The sequence below is a fragment of the Pseudochaenichthys georgianus genome, chromosome 9 (genome assembly GCF_902827115.2).
Source record: "Pseudochaenichthys georgianus chromosome 9, fPseGeo1.2, whole genome shotgun sequence".
Classification (NCBI taxonomy): domain Eukaryota; kingdom Metazoa; phylum Chordata; class Actinopteri; order Perciformes; family Channichthyidae; genus Pseudochaenichthys; species Pseudochaenichthys georgianus.
The window spans coordinates 45,368,472-45,389,445 of NC_047511.1; the positions used below are offsets into that span (position 1 = coordinate 45,368,472).

A 20,974-nucleotide genomic window follows, 5' to 3' on the forward strand; every position below is an offset into this window, starting at 1 on the left:
GCTGTAGTACAGGGCAGAGCCATATAATAGTAATAATATGGCTCTGGTACAGGGGTGCACATAACTGGTACGCAGGGTATGTGCGTAATCTGAAATGCGTACCGTCACTTGTGTCACAAAGCGAATTGTGTACCGACGTACTTGTGAAGCTTTTCCAGAAGGCGGTTAGATCACCGGACGACAGAGTCGGTCTCCGTGTGCACAGACAGGCTGCTGTTAACGTCGGTCTGTACAACGGAACTGTGCCAAAACTACGCCAACCGGCTGCGGAGGGAGACTCCCCCCTTCACTGGAGAACTGCGCTAAAACAGCTGATCACAACGTTCACACTCTGTGGTCACGAAGTACTCCACTAGCCCCCCCCCCCTCTGTCGACTTTCCTGAAGTACTCCCCGTTGATAGAAATCAACACGTAATGAATTAAGACCCCACGGTTTGATGATTGATAGGTGTGTGGGTTGTCTTTCATTTTGACATGCAGAAAAATGTTATAATAAACATAGATACTGTGTTAAATGGATATATCCGCCTTCTTTCATTTATCTTTCCATTCCCAACAATATACATAAATAAATGGCATATTTTGGACATAGTTCGAATGGTGATTAATCATGATTAATTAATTTTTAAGCTGTGATTAATCTGATTAAAAATGTTAATCGTTTGACAGCCCTAATTTATTTACATAAAGTCATTGTTATATCTTGTCGCGATTTTGCTTGGCATTCCTCTATTATCTGATTCCTCTTTATATATCCGTTGTTAATTTGCGTATTTATTATTCTATGCAAGCCACTTGATATCCACATTAATCTCCTTATTTGGTTACAGATCATTATTCTTTTATCGGCACTCCATACACACGGAGCTCTACACGCTGTCTGCCACATGGACATTATTTATCATATTTCAATCATGCATGTATCACAAGCTCATATGACGCATAATAGAGTAAACACACTCTTATTTTATGAAACATTTAAGTTGTTATCGATCCAAATGACTCACCTTTCTCACAAAGTAGACTTCCGACACTGATCAGGTGTGAAAACACGTCCGACACTTTCCAAATATCGACAAGTGAAACTTGAAGACACCAAAAACCCGGTGAAAGTCTGCTGCACGCGGAGAGAGATAACAGCCATACGAGAGAGACTGAAGACAGATCGCTATCTGACTAACTGACACACACACACACACACACACACACACACACACACACACACACACACACACACACACACACACACACACACACACACACACACACACACACACACACACACACACACACACACACACACACACACACACACACACACACACACACACACACACACACACACACACACACACACACACACACACACACACACACACACACACACACACACACACACACACACACACACACACACACACTTTCCTCTGCAGGGGGCGGGGCAGTTTATATCTGTCGAAGACACACGCTAAACCGCAGTGTTGTAAACCTGAGGCAAATTAAATAATAAAGTTAATATTCAAAATCAAATATTACACTTGATGACAAGTAACCAGTTATTACTGTTTAAAATAATATAATACATATATAATGAACAATAACACAATATATACAAACAGACTAATGAATAATAAATACAATAAGAAGATAGATAATAAATGTGGCTCACCTTTTTGACGTGTCTTTGATTCCTTTTACAAAAATATTTAAACATTATAACATTTTAATTTTTTATTCAATCAATACCAGATATCAATAATTATACTGAACCAGAGGTTGGAGAAGTACTCAGATCGTGTACTTGAGTAAAAGTAGAAGTACTCAGATCTTGTACTTGAGTAAAAGTAGAAGTACTCAGATCTTGTACTTCAGTAAAAGTACTCAGATCTTGTACTTGAGTAAAAGTAGAAGTACTCAGATCTTGTACTTGAGTAAAAGTAGAAGTACTCAGATCTTGTACTTGAGTAAAAGTACTCAAAACTTGTACTTGAGTGAAAGTAGAAGTACTCAGATCTTGTACTTGAGTAAAAGTAGAAGTACTCAGATCTTGTACTTGAGTAAAAGTAGAAGTACTCAGATCTTGTTCTTGAGTAAAAGTAGAAGTTCCAGAGTGTAGGAATACTCTGTTACAGTAAAAGTCCTGTATTCAAAATGTTCCTCAAGTGAAAGCAGAAAAGTATTCTCATCAAAATATAGTGAAAGTAGCGACAGTAAAAGTAGTCGTTGTGCAGATTGGTCCATTTCAGAATATTATATGTTTTATAATGATTGATCATCAAAGCTGGTGCAGCTGTACTCGACACCATTCAAATGTATTTGAATACTTAAACACATTGGTTTATTGGATCAATGCAGCGTTGTGTTACTATAATACAAAACATATCGTGAAATCCTTTGAAATAATAACTTTAAACTATATTGATAATTGTTTATTTGTGCACACATGTGGGAAAAAAACGTAGTTCCTGAATTATAGCATTAATAATTTAAAGTATTACAATACATTGAGGTATTCTATGCTCTGGTTTTACTGATTTGAACAAACAATGATCACTAGAGAAATAATTAGCAGATATTTGCAGTGCTATCCAATAAGCTCCACAATAACCAACTGCGACAGTAAAATGTCCTTTTGCATGTAATGATACGCTCACAATATAATACAAATAATAGTAAAACAGTCAGAGGAGGATATACTGTGACGACAAAAACCACAACAAACAAGAGGCTGTTTTAATTTTAATTTTATAACTATTGCCAAAAAATAAAGCAACATAAAAACAAACATCGTTTTTCTTTACAACTGATTATCATCGTAGTGTGCACTTAATACTGTAGCTTAGTCCCTACACACACACACACACACACACACACACACACACACACACACACACACACACACACACACACACACACACACACACACACACACACACACACACACACACACACACACACACACACACACACACACACACACACACACACACACACACACACACACACACACACACACACACACACACACACACACACACACACACACACACACACACACACACACACACACACACACACACACACACACACACACACACACACACACACACACACAATGCTAAAGGGACCATTTCACTGCATGTAGTGTGATCAGGAAAATATATATAATTCACACCAAAAAACAAACAAAAAGGCAACATTGGAAACTGAAGCAGGTTCAGTGGATCAGAGCATTTTCAAGTAAAGACAAAATAAACGTGATGAAGTGGACCCTTTAAATGTGTTTAGCTCGTTGTGCTAACGCTACGTGTTCCTCGTGGCTCAGTGTGAACGTGGAATGAGATTCTTTTAGCGTACGTCTCCTACATGTCGTTTACCACTCCCGCGGCACCTCGTAAAGTCCAACAGAAACACATTCCCAGCGAGCAGAGGCTTCAGGTGTCAGGGTTTCTGCAGGGAGCGATAACACACGCAGAAAACAAACAGTTGGATGCTAACCACTTAGCATCACGGCACCACAAACCCCTTTAATGACCGTACAGGAAAGGAACGTCGTTTTTGATCAATTCCTCACGCTGTGTTTCCATGACAACTGAGCTTTTTGACTTGCATGCTTCCACGGTTAAAGAATATTATAAAAACTGAATCAAAACAACCCGTGTATCCAGTCGTAGTCTCACTGCTTTGCTAACACATGCCCTTTTCCTTAAAGTCTCACATTATTGCAGGTGTTCTTCACGTGTTTGAAAAGTTATGGTTTTAGTAATACCGTTTGTTTAACGGGCATTCTACTAAATATGCAATTTTTATTCAATTAGGCATTTCCCCCCCTCGTTAGATGCAATGAATCAACCTTTCTCAGTTTTCTGATTCCTTGTTCAACGTGGAGGCAATTTCAAGGTAACACGAGTAAGAAACCGATTTATAAATTAGTCATTTTCTGGGTAAAGTACACCTTAGAAGATCATTTCGTGACTTTCAAGGGTAATAACTTCCGTTGTTCTCAATGTGGATCCCATTTTTGAAATGTTTTTGTGTCCAATAGGAACTTTTACTTTGCACCAATAGGCTATACCTCATTTGTGGACGAAGCCGAGAAAAACACATTTCTCTAAGAATTCAAGGTTCCACGAGTGGGAAACTGATGTATTAATGGCCATATTGTCACTTAGACGCCTATTTTCAGAGTTGTAGGCGTTATAACTTAGGTATTGTTCAACTTGGACCCCATTTTCTCAATGTTTTTGTGTCCAATAGGAACTTTTACTTTGAAATGTACCTCATTTGTGCATTTGTGGACGAAGCCGAGAAAAACATACATTTCTCTAAGAATTCAAGGCTTCACGAGTGAGAATGTATTCATGGTCATAGTCACTTAGAAGCCTATTTCTTAAAATGTTAAGGGTATTAACTTAGGTATTGTAAATGTTTTTGTGTCAAATTGGAACTTTTACTTTGAAACGTCATTCTGAGGGTGAATTATTCCTACTAAATGTCACCAACACCTCCCTCGCTCCTGCACAGAGGGCATCACGTGTTGCACATGCACACGGTGTGAAGACGTGGCGTAGTACAGAGCAGGATGTGCTTCGAAATCGAGACACAAATGTAGTTTCTGATGTTCTGCTATTGATACCAGCTGGGGTGTTTTTTATCTCCCTTGTCTGAGCAGAACAGATACGCGCGGTTTGAAGGCTGAGTGTTAAGGCAGGAAGTTAGTGTCGGATATAACAATAAAAAGCTTATCTCAGTGTAATAAACTCACACACACAAAAACACACACACACAAAAACACGCACACACAAAGCCTCACTACAATGACGGGAAACAATGCAAATAAATACAGTGAACGTGGCAAGAAACGGCACGAGAAGCAGTCTGACAGCATCACGTGGTGCTTTAAACCCCCTGATGTTAGCATTTTAAAGCACTTTATGAATATCTTACCATAGGGCTGAGATAGGACCGCTTATTCTCAATTACAATGAATTGCATTTTGCTTTCTAAATGCGTTGTTTAGTGTATACAATGTTGAAATGCATTGTTTTTTCAGTCAGAAACCCGCATTATTTCTCATTACTATGATATAAAACAGAAAAAACATATTTGAGAAGATAATTTAAATATGTTCTGAAATGTTTGCATGAAAAACTCAAATGAAATGCCAATAATTGTTCAGATCAATCGATTATGGTTTATAACTCACTATAAAGTAGGTTAAAGTGATTATTAATGCACGTCTATCACCATAACTCACCCGTATGAAGATAATGAAGTGAAACACAGCGACTATAATAATGTTACACAAGTGTTGATCGGAGAACTTATCATATTTGACATAAGAAATGTCCTTAAATCTGCTTATAACTACAATACAACGTGTTATTAACGCGTTAAACTGCTTATATGGGGATTTAAAGTGTCAGACATTACTATTGCTGACATTCTGTGCTTTAAAGAGTTTCTATAGTAATGTTTAGCGATACAGGAATTTCAAAAACGACCTTTCTAACACAGCACCGTCATTATCACACAATGCAAGTCAATGGCACAATGAATGGTTTGAACTCTTGTGCTGAAAACGTATGGTTTGGCCTGTTGGGAGATGCGCTTGTTCTTATCGAGGGTCAGAGGATGAATTGAAACCACTCGGATGTTAAAGTGGTTTCATTTTGAACCGTCTGCAAGAATGGGAATTTCCCAGCAAGTTGAATGACTCTTTTAATGAGACGTGTTTGCACGAACCATCAGCTTCTTTCCAAACACTCGAGCGCACTTTTCTCAACATGAGGTTCATTATTAGAGATGTGACTCAGGCTCAGGGAAACGGTCACTTTTCAACGTTTCCACGTGTTTTTGTGTCGAAGCAAACAGCCATTATTGATATGTGTAGTATATGTAATGTATAACGTCCACTAAAAGTTTGTTTTGGCTCGGATCAATATAATGAATGCATAGTATTAGTATGCTTATATGGAGCTCCAGCCAGCCGCTAGTTAGCTTAGCTTAGCTTAAAGACTGGACTGATTCTGTCCAAATGTACAAACCGATCCGTCTACCTTCCCCTTAAACTCACTAACTTGGGGTTTTTCGTGACACTAGATGCATTTCTTTAGCTTCGTTTGTACAACACCTAGTGACAAATGATTTCATTGACTTCACATGTAACGTGAGACTCGAGGAAGCGGCTAATCGGGACAATAAGTTAGAAAATGATGTGGAGTTTTGAGAGAGAAATGTACATATTTTTGTCAAAGTATAAGTTTGTTCTAACCACTGATGTCTGGAGGATCTGACGTGGGACTTCAGGGAGGGACTACGGCAGCAGATCAAGGTACACAGATAAAGAAACGTGAGTAATGCCTCTCTGTCAGACCCTTGAATAATCAATGTAAGTTTGCGGGGGGTAAAAACAAACTTTTAGTGGATCGACTTTGGCAAAACGTAAAGAAAAGTTCCAATTTGACACAAAAACTGGTAAAAATAAATCCCCTTAAGTTTCTCTGATCTAAAAACAGAACTTGAAATAAAACACTTATCAAAAGACTAAGTACTACTCACTCATATTTTGGTTACGATGAAACGACGCTGTGTGTGCCCAATGGAATAAGTGCAGGAAAGTGAATGCAAACGCACACATCAGCCATTATCTCCAGACGCTGCTGAGAAATGATATTCAAGTGGAAAAGAAAACCGACAGAGTGCCGCTCACTACAACGTGTCGTCGTGTTGTGAAACGTAGCATATTTTCTGTGCGTGAAATGACCAACACTCAAACGGCTCCGAATACATATTTGGCAACGACTCCTCAAATCTTCATCTTCACAAACTGAAGACAAACACATCTCCTGCATCAAAGCTCACGCAGGCACTTTGTCCGTTTTGAAAAGGGAAGAAAAGGCAGCTCAAATGTAACGGTGACGTCCGGAAGACTCGGTGCAGAAAGGCTGAACTCCTGTCTGAAGGGCGTTTCGGGGAATTCCAACATCACTGACTTTCACTTTGATAGACAGGGGCTTTCACTAAATATCCACACGCAAAGAACTGAAGAAATACTGCGACCATCTTTAAAAAACACGCACAATCATGTTCCACTTTCCCCCCGAACACGAGAACACAAACACCGCAACTTCTGACTGGGGTTTTAGCAGCTTTCGTACTCGTACACACCACATCCGGAAGATGCATCCATGCGTTTCACCGCAGTGCATTAGCTCTGAATCAGTATTAGGGACCGAAGTATTCAAAGTGCACATCTCTTGTTGGACGTAGACACACACTTTTAAACATGATCAAAAACTTGGATATGAACTAGTTTTGGTGCACGAAAGCTTTTCAGAAAGTGGGACGAAGGAATGGAGAAGGAAGCCGTCTCTCACGTTGGAAGATGTGAAGATGTAAGTCAGTCTAATAGAGGAATCATTCGAGTGCCCTGAAAAGTCAGTTTTGCAGGAATTCCCCGAACGCCCGGAAAGCTGTTGGAAAATGATCTGCAGAAGAAACAAAGGCACTGAGTTTGTGTTTGACGCTCCTTTCGACGCGGTTTCTGGATCTCAGCGTCAGAGGGACTGTAACAGCAGGAGAGATCGACGCTTAATACTGAGGACCACATGCAGCATGGTGTGTGTGTGTGTGTGTGTGTGTGAGAGCGTCGGTGGTGAGGTATTACAGTTGCTGGGAGCTCAGGAGGGCTGGCGTGGCTGATTGTGCTGCAGGACAGTCTCAGGTCTCAAAGTACTTGTAGATGGCGGTGACGTAGGTCATGACGCTCTGCCAGTCGGGGCGCTCCGTGTGCACCATCTCATTCAAGTCCTGCAGCGGGGGGACAACAGTCTCTTTGTTATCTCGCCATTCATGACATTAATGCACACGATGTGTTTTATTATCACATGCCTTGTGCATATGACAATAAAACCGTTGCATTTCAATCTTGAATATCCGTTTTCTTTTTTTATTACTGCCGAATTTTATTCCATTTCAATGTAAATACTGCTATATTTTTTATATTATTATAGTGTTCTTAAAATAGTTCTCTGTGTTTTAAATGTTAGTTTGCTTTGATGTATCAAACATCACGACATCAAGTCAAATTGCTCGTACTTACCTGGTGATAACCCTGATCTGATTGACTTATGCATCTAAATAGTTATCACTGTAATAAACCGCATTTCATTTTGTCTTACTGCACAATATGTCATTTTACATTCTGTTCTTGTATATCATATTCTATGACGTGCAAATAGACTTCTTACAATATTTTGTATTTTATTATAAAGTGAACGGTCTCCTAGCTACCCAATTAAATGTATGTATTCTGTACCGACTCGTTTTGCCCTGAAATGCACTTCGTAATGGGAGGTTTGTAAAATCATCTTATTGCACAGTCTGACAGTTTCTTTTATGTTCATAATCCTTCTTTTGGTTTAAATAAATCAAAACTCAAGATTTTCTTTTCCAGTTGTTTCGTTTGCGATGGATTCCACCAAATAGATATATCTGAGCATCATTCCGTCCAAACGTATCCCAACACGTGGAGTCTCCCGAGACGCTGTGATCTCCACCAGAGGGTTCGAACGATGCCTCGCTGCACAGCTGGGGTTTGAAAGGGACTGATTTACGAGGTTTGGAGATGAAAAGCAGAACTCAAAGTGTAGGACTGCGTAACCTGCTGCAGTTCATCTCTGGTTAATGATTGTTTTACTGTGTTTACATTATGAGGGAGATGAGAGCGAGGAATGACCCTAAAAAGGGCAAAGCGCAGATACACGTTTCTGTACGCATTCCTCCCCAGACAGGACGTCCACATTAAGGCATTTCATCGGGCCTGAAGTTGTTTGTGTGATTTTCTATATTCTTTATTTACACTAGAAGTAATTATGATGTTTAACAAATATTCATTTTTATTTAAATGCATTTATTTGAACCCTCTTTACCTCAAAACCCAGCGTTAAAAAAAGGCATTATTTCAGTTTTTTTATGTTGTATCTTTAAATATATATATTAAAATAAATATATATTTAATATAGGCACTTTGGTCAAATAGATTTAAATAGAATAAATTATATAAATATAAAAAAGACATGCCATACGTTTGCCTCAAATCCAAAGGCAGTTTTTTATATGAGAGAAAATATATATATTTAAATGTTACAGTGCTTCTGTGACCGGTTCATCATACCATCATTTTTAAATGTATTGGTAACACTTGCAGACTCTTGTGAAAAAGACAAATATAGATTAATTTATTGTAAAATAGGATAATTTAAATAAGTAAAGAAAACATAAATATTCATGGCCTTAAAACGGTTTAAGATCTCCCTTCTTCTAGCCACGATGGTGCCGCTTCCACAGAGGTGCAGGATGAACAGTCAGTTGAATATGACGGAGCAGACCCTGAACGGGCCAAGAAACAGAAGTGATTTGATTTGGATATTCAACTCACCAAAGTGCATTTGATGCCCACGCTCTCTGCAGCCTGGAAGGCTAAGGTGAAGTTTCTCCTCTGAGGACAGAAGAGTCAAAAGTCACAATAGGTGGATTTAGATCTGCTGTCCTGGAAAGACCACACTGAGCGTATTTACGGGCGCGTAGACCATTTCCTCCCGTTTCTCACACCTATGATCGAGAGGGTTTCTACGGTATTGCCATTCTCCATGGCACACGCGTCAGTCCCCCGCTTTAAAGTTAAACACTACATGTGAATCATAAGAAAGATTGCAGCTCAGCCCTTTGAGAAACTGTGGATAAGCCTACCATAATAAGAGCCGATATGAATCGTTACCATGACATCGGAGGTACAGGGTGCCACGATTTGATAAGTTAAGACTACAGCCAATCCTAAATCAAATGTACGTTCAAGGGATTTGAACACATCGTCTTCGGTGATTGAAAGTTAACTATTTGTTCCTTGTCTCAACGTTTGTCCTGTGATGTTGCCGATGGAGCCGATATAATGCAGGAAACCTTCTAGACTAGGTCTGACAATACGGTAACATGGTATTGTAAGGTATGTTTATGTATAAGGCACGTTGTGAGACACAGGCAATTCAAAGCGCTTTACCTCATCATTAACACTTGAAGACGACAGAAAGGAACACAATCTGGAATAACAGATGAATCAGAACCACGCAGAAAAGAGATAGCTTAAAACAACATTGTAAATACAGCAGGTGTATTGTATGTTAAATAGTGGCGTTGTCCTGGCTGCTGAGCTCCTGGTTTAAGACAGAATGTAATCTCAAATCAAATCCACGCTAAAGGGTAAGGAACATATTGTCTTCAGTGATTGTATTGTCCCGTTAAATGTCTGTTTCCTTGGAACTGGTCAGATCCGACACTAAAGCATCACAGTATCATATCGTGCATGTTAAATAGCCGTGTGGTCTTGCCTTGTCCTGGCTGCCGAGCTCCTGGTAGGGGATGTGAGCCGGCAGGTAGGTGTGCAGCACGGCGCAGAAAGCCAGCCCGTCGTTCCAGCTGCTGCTGAAGTTCGTGATGTCAATTTTCTGCCACAAAAAACAACCACCGATTAGGAATGGGGGGGGGGAAAGGATCGATTGTCTAAATCACAAAAAGGGACCGGTGAATCTTTGTATAAAATGTCTTTACATGTTCGATCTAAATATAAACTATGACGTAGAAGAAGTAGATAAAATATAGCTGACAGAATTAAGACCTTCTTGAACCTTCCACACTAACCCTGTAACAGGATTAAAGTTTGCAACTTATATATATATATCAATATTCCAATTACTTGTATAGATGAGAGTAACACCTACGTCACTTCCGGGCGAAAATGACGGCCACGCCCACTTTTGGGGGATAACAACGCTGTCATTTGAACGGCGGTCAATACAAATTCTGACGTTGTTGCCAATCCGATCAGAAATGTTTGAAAACCGTGGATTCACTGATCTTCAAAGAGCCCGGTTACGACGGCCAGTCAGGCAAACAATCACATCATTGGAATCGACGATCGGGCTCGATATACGGTTAAATATAAATCAGTAGGCCAGGCTGTAATCTCGCCAGCTGTTACTCTACTGAGCAAGGCAGAAAATAATTGTGTTACCATGCCAACAAGCTGCTGTGCCGTTTATTGCTCCTCAAACATTAAAACAAATCCAGAGTCCAGTGTTTCTGTACTTCCTCCAAGAAGAAAGGAAAGTATAAGAATAGCTCTGTGGTTTCCCCGAAAAGTGGGCGGGGCCTAGATGTCACTCTCATCTATGGACATCGATCGCCTACTGCTATATTTAACCATACATCGAGCCCGATCGTCGATTTCCAACGATGTAATGTAATTGTTTGCCTGTCTGGCCGTCGTAACCGGGCTCTTTGAAGATCCACGGTTTTCTTACATTTCTGATCGAATTGGCAAAAACTTCAGAATTGACATTGACCGCCGTTCAAATGACAGCGTTGTTTTCCCCCAAAAGTGGGCGGAGCCATACTTTTTGCCCAGAAGTGACGCATGTGTTACTCTCATGTATATAGACTATTCTGAACTGTTTATTATATTCTATTTTCTTGCACTATTTTATCCGTTTTATTGTGACCTAATATGTTCATTGTCATATCTACACTGTAGCTATGAACACATGACCATAAAAGCCTTAAATCGAGTGTTGACAGAAGCATAAATTGCGTCCTTAAACTCCCCTCTTCGCCCTCTTCTCCCTCTTCTCCCTCTTCTCCCTCTTCGCCCTCTTCGCCCTCTTCTCCCTCTTCTCCTCGGCATTCTGCACTTTGTAGATTGGTTTATTGTTTTTACTAAACTGCTGTTATTTTGATTCTGGTTTATTTTGTGTTCTTACCATTATTTGTTTTTGTTTTGCGAGCTGCGCTGTGGGACTTTGTATTTCTCTGGTCTGGAGGTTTTAAAAACGGATTTAGAAATAAAGTTGGATTGGATTTCATTTTCATGCGTAAACCTACAAATGCTATTTATAGAATTAAAAAGAGTATTTGTGGAAGTTTAGCACAAATAAATGTAAATAAACCTTTTTCTCATCTTAATCTTTTACATGAACTAAAATAACTCCATGATCGAATGGTGAGATACAAAAAGATTTTCACCTGACGCACTTCTAAGTACAGTCCATTTACACTTAAACACGACAATTACGGTCCAGAGCGAAATATATAAATCAGGTCAATATAATGTCACGCGGTGCTTCGGCTGTGAAACACCGTGTGACATTATATTGACCTGATTTATATATTTTTTCAACAGTAAAATGACATCAATAAATCCAGCTTTAATGGTACTTTTTAAAATGATTTAAAACAAGACACCAACAGCAAAAGAATATTTGTAACATTCACACACTCATTTATACACACGTTGCCACTAAAAACATACAGAAAATTGATTTCTTTGGGGTGTATTTTCTGATTTACGGAGTGAACAAAGAGATATCCCTCTGTAGAAACCATTAGGCGCTTTCACACCGGAGTACTTTTCCCAGGAATAGTTGCGATAGTTCTTGGGATTTTGCGTTCACACCAAAAAGATCTGGAACTAGAACTTAGTTCATGCGAACCTTTTCACCCCCGTTGTAGTCCCTGGTAGAGAGGTGGTTCTCTCCTGGGGAGGAAAAGATTCCAATTTCTGATTGGCTGGGCGAATTGCAAACCACGCCCCGTAAAACTCCCAAAGTTTTGTGAAGCCGCCATTTTATTTGCACGCATTAGCATTATTAGCATTAGCCCAACGCACCAACGGAGAGAGACTAACTTATGGCAACACAAAATAAAACGTGGGAGCGGTGGAGATGAGGAGCTGTCGGTGCTTCTGGTGATTTCCCCGGGACTTTGCGTGAAGTTGTTTGCGGCCTGCCAGTAAACCCAGAGCAGAAGAAGAAGAAGTGACGTCAGCGGCTTCATTTGCCTAATCCTCCCTCAGGGACTTATTCCAGTGTGAACGCGATTTACCAGGACAGTTCCGAGACTAAAGAGTTCGGCGGGACAAAGTACCGGGGACAAAGTACAGCAAAGTACTTGGTGTGAAAGCGGCTATTGACTCTAATATGTCAACAAAAGGAAACAAGGATTTTGAACCTGGCTTTATCTAATGTTTAGACACACTGTACATTTTACATTTAATGTATTATTCCATTCCCTACACTCTTAATGTAAATAATATCCTGCTTTATATTGTGACTAAAGCCCTTCAATAGTTTCTAATTGTCAACGTTTATAGATTTATTTTTATCTTCACCGTCTACTGTATATTTTCTATTTTGAGATGATTCAATTCTAGTATTTTCTAGTCTACTCTTTAATTACTTATGTGCAATGCCTTGTTTTGGCAAACATTTCCCAATTTGGGATCAATAAAGTAGCTCTCATCTTAGATTTCTGTTCTTGACGTGTATGCAAATTAGCACATCTTTTACAATATAATGCTTCATTTGCATATTAACCCTTGTGTTGTGTTCGAAAGCTGTTACCGTTCATGGTGTTCGCGGGTCCATTTTGACCCATGATTTATCTCAGTCCAAAACACTCAAAAATAATGACTATCATCCAATATAGTTTTAACTACATCATAACTAACTTATTATGCATTCATAACCGTGCAAACCTGTTGTACGGCCCCAAAACACATCACACCTGCATATATGTGTTCAGGCTCAAGTGTTAGTGTACATATTCTTTGAGAAAGGTTGAGTTCCCGTGGGGGGAGGGGGCGGAGGGAGGGGAGACCAGGTGCATGTTGCGAAAAATTATTGTTACATTGGATGAAGGGGGGGAGGGGCGTCTAAAGTCAAAGATGAATCTTGATTGGGCCACATTTTACCCCGAGTGACCCACAACATGCTGCTGGGTCCAACACCAAATTATTCTTTTTTTTATTTTTAGAGACCTTCAGACTTGGCAAAAATGGTCAAAATCAGTTTTGTAGTGTTTATATAGCTGCTGTGGAGGATATCATGAAGCCTTGATGCGATAAAAAAATATTATATAATTTTAACTTGAACTGGGTCACGGGAGACCCGAACACAACATAAGGGTTAAAACACAACATTTCAGATTGTTGTAATACAACAACTATGTGTGTTGATGTCAGTAATGAACTAGGTAAGTTTCATGGTGATATCTAAGTGTTATTTGTTTTACGACATCCATCTGCAAGTGTCCTTTAAAGCAGCTTGATATGATGCTGAGAGTTAATGCGAGGCTCTCCATCACTCTTCAGATCGATCATCTCTTCCACAGTTTAACCTTTGCAGGGCCGTAAACAACAACACGCTGAAACCTCCCCACAGCCATTACTATACTCTGGAAAGCTCGCCGTGATTCAGAGAAAGTCGGTGTTTTTCTGAGGGGGGTTAACTCGCAGGATGTGTGAAATGTGGCACACTTCCTGGAGAGGCACCAAGCTGTCATGGTAACCACAACTCACACCAGTTAGAAAGGGGTAAACATCACTTTAATATGACGAGAGACTCTCCACACACCGGCTGAGTGTCGTTATAGTCCCAGTCATTTCTAGCTTTATGCTTTAAAAAGGGATTTATTTTATATGAGTCAATGAAACTGCACTTAAATCCACATTCAGACCTGCAACAACACACACTGCACAGGTCTCAGGTTAGCTCCACACATCCAAATCAATATCTACGTATTATAGCAGTGTTTAATTTTACATTGTGTATATTGTTACTATTTTATGTAGAAATTATTGTTATTCTTGCAACTTTTATCTAATTCCATTAGGGAGACCAGGGGACACTAAAAAGTGACGCACACAGCAGGGAGACCAGGGGACACTAAAGAGTGACGCACACAGCTGGGAGACCAGGGGACACTAAAAAGTGACGCACACAGCTGGGAGACCAGGGGACACTAAAGAGTGACTCACACAGCTGGGAGACCAGGGGACACTAAAGAGTGACGCACACAGCTGGGAGACCAGGGGACACTAAAAAGTGACGCACACAGCAGGGAGACCAGGGGACACTAAAGAGTGACGCACACAGCTGGGAGCCCAGGGGACACTAAAAAGTGACGCACACAGCTGGGAGACCAGGGGACACTAAAGAGTGACTCACACAGCTGGGAGACCAGGGGACACTAAAGAGTGACGCACACAGCTGGGAGACCAGGGGACACTAAAAAGTGACGCACACAGCAGGGAGACCAGGGGACACTAAAGAGTGACGCACACAGCTGGGAGACCAGGGGACACTAAAGAGTGACGCACACAGCTGGGAGACCAGGGGACACTAAAGAGTGACGCACACAGCTGGGAGACCAGGGGACACTAAAAAGTGACGCACACAGCTGGGAGACCAGGGGACACTAAAGAGTGACGCACACAGCTGGGAGACCAGGGGACACTAAAGAGTGATGCACACAGCAGGGAGACCAGGGGACACTAAAGAGTGACGCACACAGCTGGGAGACCAGGGGACACTAAAGAGTGACGCACACAGCAGGGAGACCAGGGGACACTAAAGAGTGACGCACACAGCAGAGAGACCAGGGGACACTAAAGAGTGACGCACACAGCTGGGAGACCAGGGGACACTAAAAAGTGCCGCACACAGCTGGGAGACCAGGGGACACTAAAGAGTGATGCACACAGCAGGGAGACCAGGGGACACTAAAGAGTGACGCACATAGCTGGGAGACCAGGGGACACTAAAGAGTGACGCGCACAGTTGGGAGACCAGGGGACACTAAAGAGTGACGCGCACAGTTGGGAGACCAGGGGACACTAAAGAGTGACGCGCACAGCTGGGAGACCAGGGGACACTAAAGAGTGACGCGCACAGCTGGGAGACCAGGGGACACTAAAGAGTGACGCACACAGCTGGGAGACCAGGGGACACTAAAGAGTGACGCGCACAGTTGGGAGACCAGGGGACACTAAAGAGTGACGCGCACAGCTGGGAGACCAGGGGACACTAAAGAGTGACGCGCACAGCTGGGAGACCAGGGGACACTAAAGAGTAACGCACACAGCTGGGAGACCAGGGGACACTAAAGAGTGATGCACACAGCAGGGAGACCAGGGGACACTAAAGAGTGACGCACACAGCTGGGAGACCAGGGGACACTAAAAAGTGCCGCACACAGCTGGGAGACCAGGGGACACTAAAGAGTGATGCACACAGCAGGGAGACCAGGGGACACTAAAGAGTGACGCACATAGCTGGGAGACCAGGGGACACTAAAAAGTGACGCACACAGCTGGGAGACCAGGGGACACTAAAAAGTGACGCACACAGCTGGGAGACCAGGGGACACTAAAGAGTGACGCACACAGCAGGGAGACCAGGGGACACTAAAAAGTGACGCACCCAGCTGGGAGACCAGGGGACACTAAAGAGTGACGCACACAGCTGGGAGACCAGGGGACACTAAAGAGTGATGCACACAGCAGGGAGACCAGGGGACACTAAAGAGTGACGCACACAGCTGGGAGACCAGGGGACACTAAAGAGTGACGCACACAGCTGGGAGACCAGGGGACACTAAAGAGTGACGCACACAGCTGGGAGACCAGGGGACACTAAAGAGTGACGCACACAGCAGGGAGACCAGGGGACACTAAAGAGTGACGCACACAGCTGGGAGACCAGGGGACACTAAAGAGTGACGCACACAGCTGGGAGACCAGGGGACACTAAAGAGTGACGCACACAGCTGGGAGACCAGGGGACACTAAAGAGTGACGCACACAGCAGGGAGACCAGGGGACACTAAAAAGTGACGCACACAGCTGGGCGACCAGGGGACACTAAAAAGTGACGCACACAGCTGGGAGACCAGGGGACACTAAAGAGTGACGCACACAGCTGGGAGACCAGGGGACACTAAAGAGTGATCCACACAGCAGGGAGACCAGGGGACACTAAAGAGTGACGCACACAGCTGGGAGACAAGGGGACACTAAAGAGTGACGCACACAGCAGGGAGACCAGGGGACACTAAAAAGTGACGCACACAGCTGGGAGACCAGGGGACACTAAAAAGTGACGCACACAGCTGGGAGACCAGGGGACACTAAAGAGTGACGCACACAGCTGGGAGACCAGGGGACACTAAAGAGTGATCCACACAGCAGGGAGACCAGGGGACACTAAAGAGTGACGCACACAGCTGGGAGACAAGGGGACACTAAAGAGTGACGCACACAGCTGGGAGACCAGGGGACACTAAAGAATGACGCGCACAGTTGGGAGACCAGGGGACACTAAAGAGTGACGCGCACAGCTGGGAGACCAGGGGACACTAAAGAGTGACGCGCACAGCTGGGAGACCAGGGGACACTAAAGAGTAACGCACACAGCTGGGAGACCAGGGGACACTAAAGAGTGATGCACACAGCAGGGAGACCAGGGGACACTAAAGAGTGACGCACACAGCTGGGAGACCAGGGGACACTAAAGAGTGATGCACACAGCAGGGAGACCAGGGGACACTAAAGAGTGACGCACACAGCTGGGAGACCAGGGGACACTAAAAAGTGCCGCACACAGCTGGGAGACCAGGGGACACTAAAGAGTGATGCACACAGCAGGGAGACCAGGGGACACTAAAGAGTGACGCACATAGCTGGGAGACCAGGGGACACTAAAAAGTGACGCACACAGCTGGGAGACAAGGGGACACTAAAAAGTGACGCACACAGCTGGGAGACCAGGGGACACTAAAAAGTGACGCACCCAGCTGGGAGACCAGGGGACACTAAAAAGTGACGCACACAGCTGGGAGACCAGGGGACACTAAAGAGTGACGCACACAGCTGGGAGACCAGGGGACACTAAAGAGTGACGCACACAGCTGGGAGACCAGGGGACACTAAAGAGTGACGCACACAGCAGGGAGACCAGGGGACACTAAAGAGTGACGCACACAGCTGGGAGACCAGGGGACACTAAAGAGTGACGCACACAGCTGGGAGACCAGGGGACACTAAAGAGTGACGCACACAGCTGGGAGACCAGGGGACACTAAAGAGTGACGCACACAGCAGGGAGACCAGGGGACACTAAAGAGTGACGCACACAGCTGGGACGGAGCACTTGGTGACGTTCAGGATGATAAAGTTGAACAACTGTCTCTGTTGTTGGAAACGTACCTAAAATGTTTGATGGTCTTATTTTAACAACGTGGTCACATGACTCCGTCAGATGCAGATCTGCTGTAAGCTAGCTGGCTAACGTAGCTAACGTAGCTAACCTAGTCATTTCAGAGACACTTCCAGTTATGAGACGGACTAACTGCCAACTGTTCACTCTGAACTTAGTTAGAGACTCTCAGATCAGATGGTGCCTTCAGGGACCTACGGTGCCTTCAGGGACCTGCTGTACCTGATAACCCTCCGTCTTCTTCTGGCACCACTTCAACAGAGCGTTTCTCTTGGAGCCTCCGTACTCTCGGGCCAGGGCCGACAGCGGGTCCTTCCTCTCTTCTCTGGAGGAAAAGCACAGAAGAAGAGAGACGTGAGGAAGTACTCCACCAAAGTTTAAAAAGATTGAATAATTTCACTTTTTACACGACAGATTAGGTTGTTATCATTATTGCATCTATGACGAGGGGAAGTTTGAGGGGTAATGATTACAGAGAAGACTGGAAACTAATTCTCTACAGGTGTGAATAACGCAGATCATAGTTTTTTAAAGCTGGAGTGAGACATTTAGTGTTGAGATAATAAGAAGCAGATTTTCTGGAAATCTGGTTAAAATGTTCAATATTAACTGAAATATAGGCAATAACACATCTCAATGCCAGATCAGTAAGACACAGAGCATGACAAAGATCAAATAAGAAAATAGCTAACAAAATTAACACTTTTTAGGTTAACCAACTTCTAATCATTGCATAATTCGTAGAGGACGGAAACAAGGGTTTTATTTGCCGATTGTCTTGAAATTCGGGTAAAATGTGTGATCAATTCAAATGATAACCGGCCATTGATAAGAGCATATGTGACCTGCTCTATCGAAATCAGTCGCATTGACACGAAGACACATGTTGAGTTGTTGGAAAGAGGAGATTCCTAGCTTTCTAATGATATCAGGATTGTTGTTGTTCTCCAAATATTAAGCAAAATATGACATTATATAATGAATAATTTTGAGAAAAAGGCCTTTAAAGTTTCCTCTTCTCTGGAATCCATCGATCTGATTGGTTATTAGCAAATGATCAAAGTAGTACGGAGGGAAAATCTTTTCGTTTGGATTACTGGTCTGGGGGAAGCTCGCGAGTGCGTGTGTGTATACGTGTTTGTGTATTTTTGTGTTTGTGCGTATTGGGTTTGTTTCCCGGGGAAAACCCTCACGAGAAACACCGGCTGTTGTTATGCCTGCTGTGACGTCAAGTTACTCCGCTTGTAATTATGCCGAAGCTTCAAAGTTGTATTTATTATCTGAATTTGCCGAAATAAGTTTAATATTCTGAAAGCCAAGACTTTGTTTATTTGAAATCAGATGAAAACAAACTGTCACGGACAGGGGCGGTTCTAGACCAATTTGACTAAGGGCCACTGGGGGGCCAGTTATTTTCTGAGGGGGGCTCAATAAATGCAGGACGAAAAAGAGAACGAGACAGTATGAAGTAATTGCGCATAAGAAAACAATGCAATACAGTTATTGGTATTTGTTTCAGTGCACTTATTTATTTCAGATAGATCTTATAGTTATTACTGTTAGCTTCAGCTTAAGTTATCGTGCAATGTTTGCACTAACACCATATTTATATAAAAATAAAGGCAATGAACAGTTACATCTCTACTTCACATAAGGGTGTCTGCACAATCTCACATTACAGCAACAAAATCCTGCGGTTTTTGGCAAACCGAGTACCACCCCCTGGCCCCCCCTAGAACCACCCCTGGTCACGGACCCTGCAGTGTTATCTATGATTACTATCCGCCTTACATTCATAATGTCAGCCGGGGGGAGGGGGGGCGGCGTGCGGAACAGCCGAGTGGCGAGTGAGAGCTGTCATCTTCCCTTCACGAGCTTCAAACATGTATTTATCGTGTGATTCTGGAAATAAAAGTTTCATATTCTGAAAACCAAGACTTTGTTTATTTAAAATGAAACCCCGAAAAACTAGTTAACGCAAATCCACGTTTATTTTTAAACGAGCCGTCGCGACTTCCGACTGATTTCGATAGAGCGGGTCACATATTAGGAAGTAAGTAAAATGTATTTATATAGTGCTTTTCCCAGACATAGTCACAAAGTGCTTGACAAAGCATTAGAATACGATACGTAATAAATGTCTGTATTTATGTATAATTTGCCAAGACTTAGAAGGAAGGGGTAATGTATGTATGTGTGTGTATGTGAGCAATACCGTGTAGTTTGAGTGGACTGTAAACTGGGGCGGGTGTGATTTTTATGTACATCTCCATGTATGTTATATATTTGTGGAATACATCATACAAGTCATAAAGGATTAAAGGACCACACAAGCCACGTGTTAAGAAGTGCAGGCCAAGATCACATCCCAGTTGTAGAGTTTTCTCAGAACAACATAAAGAGGATTTGGGAGTTACCTGAGGCGGCTGCGGGCGGTGGGAGTGATGGAGGCGGTGGGGGAGGAGGAGGAGAGGGAGAGAGGAGAGGAAGCAGCACTCAGAGCCATCAGGGAGGAAGAGGAGGAGTCCGGAGCAGACATGTCCCTCTTCATCTCCTCACTGCTGCGGCGGGATACTGGGGACAGGATTAGAAACATCATTATCAAAAAGAGAGAGTTCGATTTTATCGGGAAACTTCACCGAGTATACGATCATTGAAATATGGAATAATCAGCCCTTGAAAGTCTTGAAGAAAACTTTTTTTGCATGACTTTGCAGGATCCGAAAAATCATACAAATCTGAAAGGATTTAAGTATATCCCGGTGTAGCTACCGGATGTGCACGGCCTACCAGATCAGCTCGGGTCCGTTACGCTTACCAATGACGTCACGCATTGGCTGTACGGCAACCCAAGAGGACATTTTAC

At 42.7% G+C, this 20,974-nt stretch overlaps 2 protein-coding genes across 2 annotated transcripts in view; both read right to left on the reverse strand.

Moving 5' to 3' along the window:
- adora2aa (adenosine A2a receptor a) overlaps positions 1-1,217 on the reverse strand; it is a 14,932-nt gene extending 13,715 nt beyond the window's left edge. Inside the window, 1 exon segment of the mRNA XM_034091407.2 lies at positions 1,009-1,217. The gene's annotated coding sequence lies outside the window, so the exon portion shown is untranslated.
- A 1,835-nt stretch (positions 1,218-3,052) lies between these two features.
- The window catches only part of specc1la (sperm antigen with calponin homology and coiled-coil domains 1-like a), a 37,689-nt gene continuing 19,767 nt past the window's right edge, over positions 3,053-20,974 (reverse strand). Inside the window, exons 7-12 of the mRNA XM_034091351.1 lie at positions 20,927-20,945; positions 20,526-20,682; positions 18,331-18,433; positions 10,390-10,506; positions 9,444-9,503; positions 3,053-7,813 (exon numbers count right to left, since the gene is read on the reverse strand). Coding sequence (XP_033947242.1) covers positions 7,724-7,813; positions 9,444-9,503; positions 10,390-10,506; positions 18,331-18,433; positions 20,526-20,682; positions 20,927-20,945 — 546 coding nt within the window. The 3' untranslated portion in view covers positions 3,053-7,723. The remainder of the gene's footprint in view (positions 7,814-9,443; positions 9,504-10,389; positions 10,507-18,330; positions 18,434-20,525; positions 20,683-20,926; positions 20,946-20,974) is intronic.